The 8,223-nt window shown below is 29.4% G+C and overlaps 1 protein-coding gene across 1 annotated transcript; it reads left to right on the top strand.

Annotated features, from left to right (window-relative positions):
* Positions 1-5,315, top strand: LOC119677003 (tonsoku-like protein; the record flags this gene model as incomplete). The annotated part of the gene is given in 6 exon segments (XM_038088272.1): positions 1-241; positions 1,667-2,182; positions 2,258-3,051; positions 3,116-3,924; positions 3,977-4,152; positions 4,216-5,315. Coding segments are annotated over 6 exon segments (3,588 nt in total), but the record flags the coding sequence as incomplete, so codon positions are not given.
* Between the last annotated feature and the right edge of the window lie 2,908 nt (positions 5,316-8,223).

Raw genomic sequence — 8,223 nt, forward strand, 5'->3', positions numbered from 1 at the left:
CTTTATTTTTATAAAAAGAATGACGCGACGTTAGCATTGCGTTATTGTAATTTGGCACTCGATATTGCAAAACGACTTCCGAATAAAGTTAAAAGAATATGTGAAACGTTGATTACGAAATCGGAAATATTAATTAAAGAAGGTGATTTTGCAAGCGCAAAACAAATATTGACAAAAGCCTACAAGAAAAATACGCCTGATGAAAATGATCGTAATACTATCGAAAAATCTTTACGAGTTGGTGAGTTAAATTTTTTATTGTATTAGTATTTTTTTTTTTGCAAAAAACCTGAGTCCAATTGTTATTATTTCCATAATTTTAATTCGCTTATATGTATGTAATATAAGAATTTACGGATATATTTTTGACGAACATATCGCACACCGTCTTCAAAAGAAGCACATTGGCGATTTTTATTCCAATTACTTACAGAGGTAAAAGAATATTTTTAATAGACGAAGGTGTTTGTAGCACGGTGACATATATTATCGTTTCTCTAAAACGGTTTAATGAATCTTTTAGAGGTCCTTTTAAAGGGACGAAACGAATCTACCTAATGATATATACCAACAGCCTGTATATACTTTTAATTTTTAACTATTATATTAATTTAAGAGATAAACATATAAAATTTTGTACATTGATGACTCCAGAAACGACTTCGAATTTATATTGGAATGTTCGAAATTGGACTTAAAATTGCCATAAAAATTAGATAAAATCTTGATGATTATGTAAATAATAGCCTTATAAATATAGCTAGATGCAGAGAGCAATACGCAGAAATAGTTAAAAATTTGTAATTGTGTTTATTAAAAACTAATCAAACAATATAGTATTATGTTATGTTATTATGTTATAATTATTATTATGTTATAATTAATCAATATAGTATTATGTTATGTTATATGATCACCAATATTCGAAATCGAATTGGGAAATAAAGAAGAAGATGTAAATAATATTATATTTACAATATTTAATATATTTTTTGGAATATACTCATTAGTTTAATCGATAAACGTATGACATTTTGTACATTGATGACTTCAGAAACGACTTCGAATTTATATTGGAATGTTCGAAATTGGACTTAAAACTGCCATAAAAATTAGATGATTATGTTAAATTAGATGATTTTGATGATTATGTAAATAATATTATATTTACAATATTTAATATATTTCTAGAATTTGATATTGTTCGGTTCAGATATGGAACCACAATTTTTAGTTTCTACTTAACACTGATATTAACTAAACAATTTTATTTATTTTATATTAGTTTTAAAATTATAATATTTATATAGCTTTTAAAACTGTTGACTAATATCATGTTTCCACAGCAGTTAAAGCTTTTTTTGTTAATGAAATTAAGGTTTGGTCGTTTCCATTGTCATAAGCTGATTTATGCATGTAAAGTAGTTTGTTTACATTTGACATAGGTATAATTATTTTTGTGGGCAAATTATTTTTAAGGGATGTATGCGAAATTTTTTGCCTTAAATCAGTTGATTCATTTATAATAAACTTATTTGTATGAAAGCTCTTTGTACTGTAAATTACACTAGCGGCCTTAATGAGCAAAACTGTCTAAATGAGACAAGTGGGAACACGGTATAAGAATTTTTGTACATTATTTAAAACAATAATATTATTTTTATAGTGGTTAAAATATGCCAGATTTTGGATGAGTTAGTTACAATGAGCTCTCTGGATTATGTAAATCGAAAAAACTTATATGAAAAATTGGGCGATGCTTGCTGTCAGTTGCACAATTACGTTAAAGCCTTGGAGTACTACAATCAAATGCTAAAATGTGCCCAACTGAATTCGGAAACTGGTAGAAGCTTAATTCCTATTTATGTGAGCCTTTATCAAACCTATAAGGATAATAAAGAATATGATAAAGCGTTAGAATATCTGTGGTTAGAATTTGAATTGAATAAAAATGAGCCAGCTGAAGCTTTTTCAACCTTATGCAGCATTGCAGATATATGTGAAATGCAAAATCAATCATATTGGGTTATACAAGATATTTACGATAAGGCTAAAATGTTTGCTTCAAAATCAGATTGCATCAAGCTGGAAAAGATCGCATATGCGCGTTTAAAAAAATTACAATTGAAACATAATATGGATTTTCTAGTTGATGATTTAAGAAAAGAAGCTGAAAGTAAAGGTATAAATATATTCTAAATTCTGTACAATCTATGTACAATCTATATAGTTATTTATAATAGTTTTTAATTTACAGGTTTAGACATTAGTAACATTGAAGATGAAAGTGATAGCGAATCTGAACCCGCAGAAAACAATGAAAACACACCAGAATTTGGAGATGATATCTGTTTAGATGATTTAACAGATTCCGATATGAGTGATTTAGATGAAACCGAAAAACCTAGACCACATCGTGTTACGAGAGGTACACGTTGTTTAACAATTAAGAGAAATAATAAAGGAGAAACGCAATTGCATCAGGCTTGTATTGCTGGTAATTTGGAATTAGTGCGACGCTTAATAGATCAGGGTCATATTGTAAACGTTCGTGATCATGCTGGTTGGATACCATTGCATGAAGCATGTAATCATGGCTTTCGCGATATTGTAGAATTATTATTAGATCGAGGAGCCACAGTAGCGATCAATGATAAAGGAGGCACCAGTTGTGATGGGATAACACCTTTGTATGATGCTTGCTCTAATGGTTTTCTCGATGTTGTGGAACTTTTACTGGAAAGAGGTGCTGACCCAACACTCAAAACTGATTTTGGGGAAACTTGTTTAAACGGACTTGATAAATGGCGTCGTTCAGCTAATTTAACAGAAGGAGAACAATGTCAATATGTACAAATAAGACAAACATTGTTGAAACCTATAACGAAAGTAGGTATAAACTGGAGTGAAAATGTGACACCATTGACAAATGAAAATGTGGAGGTTAACAGCGAAGGTATTTCTGATGAAGAAAATGATTTGGTGGTGGCAAGTACTAGTATGAGACGGAGCAATCACAACCGATCAGGTGGTAGTGGAACTATTTTAAAGGTAAATGTAAAATATTCAATAACTAGTTAATATATTGACATAGTAAATTTGTAAATTATTCCAGTCTCCAAATAAATCTTCATCTCGTCAAACAAGTGTGAGTGGTGCCAAAGAGTATAAAAATGTTATGGCACATCTTAAGCACCCTAATCGTGTAAATAATGTAAATGAAGACACATTTGATACATTCCCTACAAGTTCATTAAATGTTGCTAAGCAAAAACGTTCTGCTCTATTAGATGCAGAAGATGTAGATGATGATACTTGGTTAATAGATGATATTGGGCCAGAAAAAAAGAAACGTCGTTTTTTCAATACAAATACTGTAGAAACGCGTTCCCCAACAAAAAAATCTCAAGAATGCGCAAATGTAATAGTAAATCTTGATACTTATGATCCAGAAATAGATGCCTATGAATTATTACTAAGTGCTGGTAATGCTATGAGTTCTCAGCATAAACAAAAACAGAAAAAGGGCTTAAGTTTATCACGTTCTTCAAGCATGAGTAGTAGTAGTTCAAGTATTTCAACGACTAAACAAAGGAAACCGAAACATCAAACCTCCTTAATAGATAATGGTTTTCTACGTTTTCGTAGTGACAGTCCCGTTTCAAGCGAAGATTCAAGAGATAGTAATCTAATGTCTACTTCAAACAAACGTACAACTGAGCCGGATTCTACTACAACATCAATTCATCTTCTAATCTCACCGAAATCATCACCTATTAAAGTACAAACTGCACCTATACTAACAACGGTTTCTTTTAAAGTCAAAATAGAAGATGAGTTGTTATTGATACCTATAGAACGAAAAAAATTAAATGACGTTAATATACGTTGGTTGGCCGATGAGGCAGCAAGACGTTATTATAAGTTAGTAATATTACATTTAAGAAAATGGTTCTATTATTAATTTGGTTTATAGTTTAGTAGGCTTAAAACCGGTGCTCCGTTTAAAAACGGCAGATGGATTTGCATATGAAGAAACGGATTCTGTTACTGTAGCGGTTGAGCAAAATATGATATTGGCTACTGTGCTAGAGTGGAAATTATCACCATTACCACAAAGATACGATGAAATGTGTCTTCAATTAAATAAAGGTTAAACTCTAAATATTTGTTTATAATAGTGAACTTTTATAATTGTTTTTTGTATTATTTCAGAAGTCAATCAGGATGTACAAACTGTTCTAGAACGTGCACAGTCCTCCAATCTTATAGAATTAAATGATTTTTGGCTTAATTCCCAACAAACTGAACCACTTTTTAAAGCGGTGATGCATCAAACAAATCTTCAAGTGCTCGATTTATCAAATAATTTTATACAAAACCAAGGCTGTGTTCAATTGGCAAAATCGTTACCAACATTGAAACAGCTGAAAACGCTAAATCTAAAATGTAATTTTATAACTGTTGAAGGTTTGGAATCAATACTAAGTTCTGCAGATAAATTAGAAAACTTTACAGAACTAAATTTAAGCCAAAATCCGTTAGGTAATAGCAGTTTGCGTTTATTAGACAAATTTTGTAATAGTGTAGCAGGTAAAACACTACAAAAGCTTAACTTATCACAATGCAATTTAACAAGTTTATACGATTATGATTTGTGCTATTATCAGCTTACTGAATTCAATATGAGCTTTAATAATCTAACGGATGAATCAATACGAATTTTATTGACTAAATTGAATCCTAGTCGATTGCAATATCTAAATTTAAGTTACATTAAAGTTATTGAAAAAAATGATAAAAATCACCCGGCGACTGTTGATCGTTTCGTTGAATTCTTCGAAAGCGGAACTTGTGAAAAGTTTAAACATATTGCATTCGCTGGATGCAATTTAAGTGATACACAAATTTATAAAATTATTCAATGCTTAGAGAGGGCTAATGATTTGGAGGTATTGGATATATCAGATAATTCAAGAGTGAGTGCCTTAAGCTTACAATTTATTTTGGAAAAGCTTCCGCAATTGCGTAAATTGGTGGCTGTAAATTGCGATGGTATGATTGATGAACAGCGCTTGCAAAGTTTATCGAAGCTGGAACATTTTCCAAATTTTATGTCTTTAACGATATCAAGTGATTGTGAAGAAAGTGATTATAAACAAAAATTATGTTCTTTGTGGCAAAACCATTGGTGTGATGAAGCAAAAAATATTTCATTTGGGGATAATTTAATTCTTTATCTAAATGAGACCGATTTGATTTCCTGATAGCATTGGGTATGTTGATAAATGTTTGTTTTATATGTTTATTTATTAGTCGTGTTAGGTATTTATAATTTAATCGTTTAGTATATATGTTAATAACAATATTATAATATTGTTCTTGTTTTTATAAATAATGCTATAAATTATAAATGTTTATGATAGTTTAAATTTAATTGTGAAAGGCATAAGATATATATATAAAAGCTTTTATAAAAGAAGATATTATTAAACAAAATTGCTAAAAATATTTACAATTAAAATTTAAGATAAAAAATATTTGACAATATTTGAACAATTGTCAGACCAAAAAGTCGATTGATTTAAAATTGTTAATGATTTAAACATTTCCTCACTATAACCGCAAAATTTTAAATAAAAAATATTAATATTTTGTTCCATTATTTGTATAATATACTTTCTAGAGTGTCATAATATCCTATACGACTTCTCTTACTAGCATCGTAAACTTTATTAAAACCAGGAAGTTTTAATCCTTTCAAATTTTGTTAGGTAATATAGTTCTAATAGGATGCTTAAGACTCCTAAATGGCCCAATACTTCTACGTGGATGCTTAGGATCGCTTTTTTAACCTAACCTATATACATTGTGACCGAAAAGCTTTCGGAAATTCTCATTTAAAATTCGCGCGCTGTATATTTTCCGATATTTTAAGTTTATGTAGTTTGGCAGCACTGTCCTTAATTACTATGCCAAAAATGAGCGCGATCTGTCAGACAGTTCGTTTACGGCAGCTGTTGAAACCAGTTCACCTCAGTAGGGCGTTGCGAAAAAAACAATGGAAAAAAATATTGAACAAAGAGTTTGCATCAAATTTTGTGTTTCGAACGAAATTTCGTGTGCAGAATCGTTGCGAATGCTACAAAAGGCTTATGGGGAATCAGTTTTATCGAAAACTCAAGTTTATGAGTGGTACAAAGCCTTCCAGGACGGTCGTACGACCGTCGAAGACATTTCGCAACGCACTACTGAGGTGAACTGGTTTCAACAGCTGCCGTAAACGAACTGTCTGACAGATCGAGCTCATTTTTGGCATAGTAATTAAGGACAGTGCTGCCAAACTACATAAACTTAAAATATCGAAAAATATACAGCGCGCGAATTTTAAATGAGAATTTCCGAAAACTTTTCAGTCTTAATGTAATTCTCCGCTGTTGTTACGAGTGAAGATCTAATAAAATAAATTAGATAAAAAAGGAATTTCAATGACGTATACATGAATAAAGATGTGGATAGGTAAAGATAGTGTGAGAGCGAAAAGTATTGTTTAAGAGTAAAAATACATTGGGGATGGATGGGTTTCAAATTGAAGCCAGTCTGAGTTAAGGCAGAGAAACGTGCTCATTTTAAAAAGAGTGTGTTCAAAGATCGATTGAACTTAGGTTAGTATGTCCGTAACGTCTACGTCGATGAGCCACTTGTTGAGTTCGATGAACATGTGCTATTTGATAAACCTTAAAGACACTAAACTAGCAGACATGTGTTTTGTTTTTTTATAGTTTTCCATGATCGTCTCTGTTGTTTTTTTAAAGCCTTTTAAAGAGATCTTCTTTCTCTTTATTTTAAAAATATACAGATTAGTTGAACATTAACGAGACAATAATAGCTTTTTCAATAGTATGTTCCCGTAATTTAAGTCGCTAAAAAATTGATCTTTCACAACAATAGCTGAGAAATTCACCATAAACATGTGATACAAATTTTTGCTGTCAAGGAACAATTATTCCATTGAGTAATCTTTCGGTTTGTTTTCCTCGAATAGATCCAAATCTTTTATCACTTCGTTCACTATCTGTTATAAAAATTTTTTTCTATCTTCATTTGTAGTTTTTGCCACGGTTATTTTTTTGTGAAAACTTTTTGAACTATACACATAAAATAAACAGAAGTCAAATTGCCAGTTAACATAAAAAAAAATATAAAAGAAAGTATGGAAAAAAAACTAAATAAATGCTAATTAACTGCATTTAAAATACAGAGTTGAAAGAGGAAAAAATTAAAATAATGCTCACTAACTACACTAAAAATACAAAAATAAAAAATGAGAAAAAAAAATTCTGTAAAAAATCTTTGTATAAACATTTTTATTGTATCAAAAAAAAATTGAATTTAAAATAACTTTTTTTTTATTTCTTTATTATTTCTTTACTTTTATTTCTTTAATTTTATTAATATTTATTGTTTCGATTATTGAGAATTTGTTGTGAAAGTTTAATTAATTTGTCAATTTCTTCGAAAATCAATTAGAATATATTTTGTTGATGTATCGCATATTTCAATATGTAATAAAGTCTAAATAATGTAAATAAAATAAAAATACGTTACTAATCAAAAATTAGTGATCGTTTTAAAATAAACGACTTAAGGTGTTACTTTATATAAGCCATATATTATTAAGCCTCTGTTAACTATGCAATTGTTTTTAATATTGAATAATGAACTTGATGTACTTAAAATTGTAAAAAAGTTATAAAATTAATGGAAAATACTAATATTAGTTATGCGCAGTTAAAGAGTTTGTCACTATTTCTGTGAATTGGGGTCACTGATTATATTTGTCTTTCTTAGGGATCGCCCTCATAACGAAAATTGGTCTAGCAATATTCAGAAGAACGTCGTTGTAATACATAACATATTTCTATGCAAACAATTTTCTGACAAACTGAGAGAGCATCATTATTATATGGCATATAAATTTATTTTATTTATTTTTGTCATTCTATATAAAAATTAAATATTCCGAAAAGAAATTCCTGATTATGTTTGTTATGTCACCAAGTTAATAAATTTTATTTTTTGTTAACTTTTTACTTTTGATTAAATAAATTTGTGTGCTTGAAATTTTTATATCTTATCAATATATTAAACAATCTATTTTTGTATTAAAAATTAGAACATGTCAAAAATTCTATAGCTTTGACTAAATATTTGTGTTTACCT

This window comes from Teleopsis dalmanni, chromosome 1 (assembly GCF_002237135.1).
Source record: "Teleopsis dalmanni isolate 2A chromosome 1, ASM223713v2, whole genome shotgun sequence".
Lineage (NCBI taxonomy): Eukaryota > Metazoa > Arthropoda > Insecta > Diptera > Diopsidae > Teleopsis > Teleopsis dalmanni.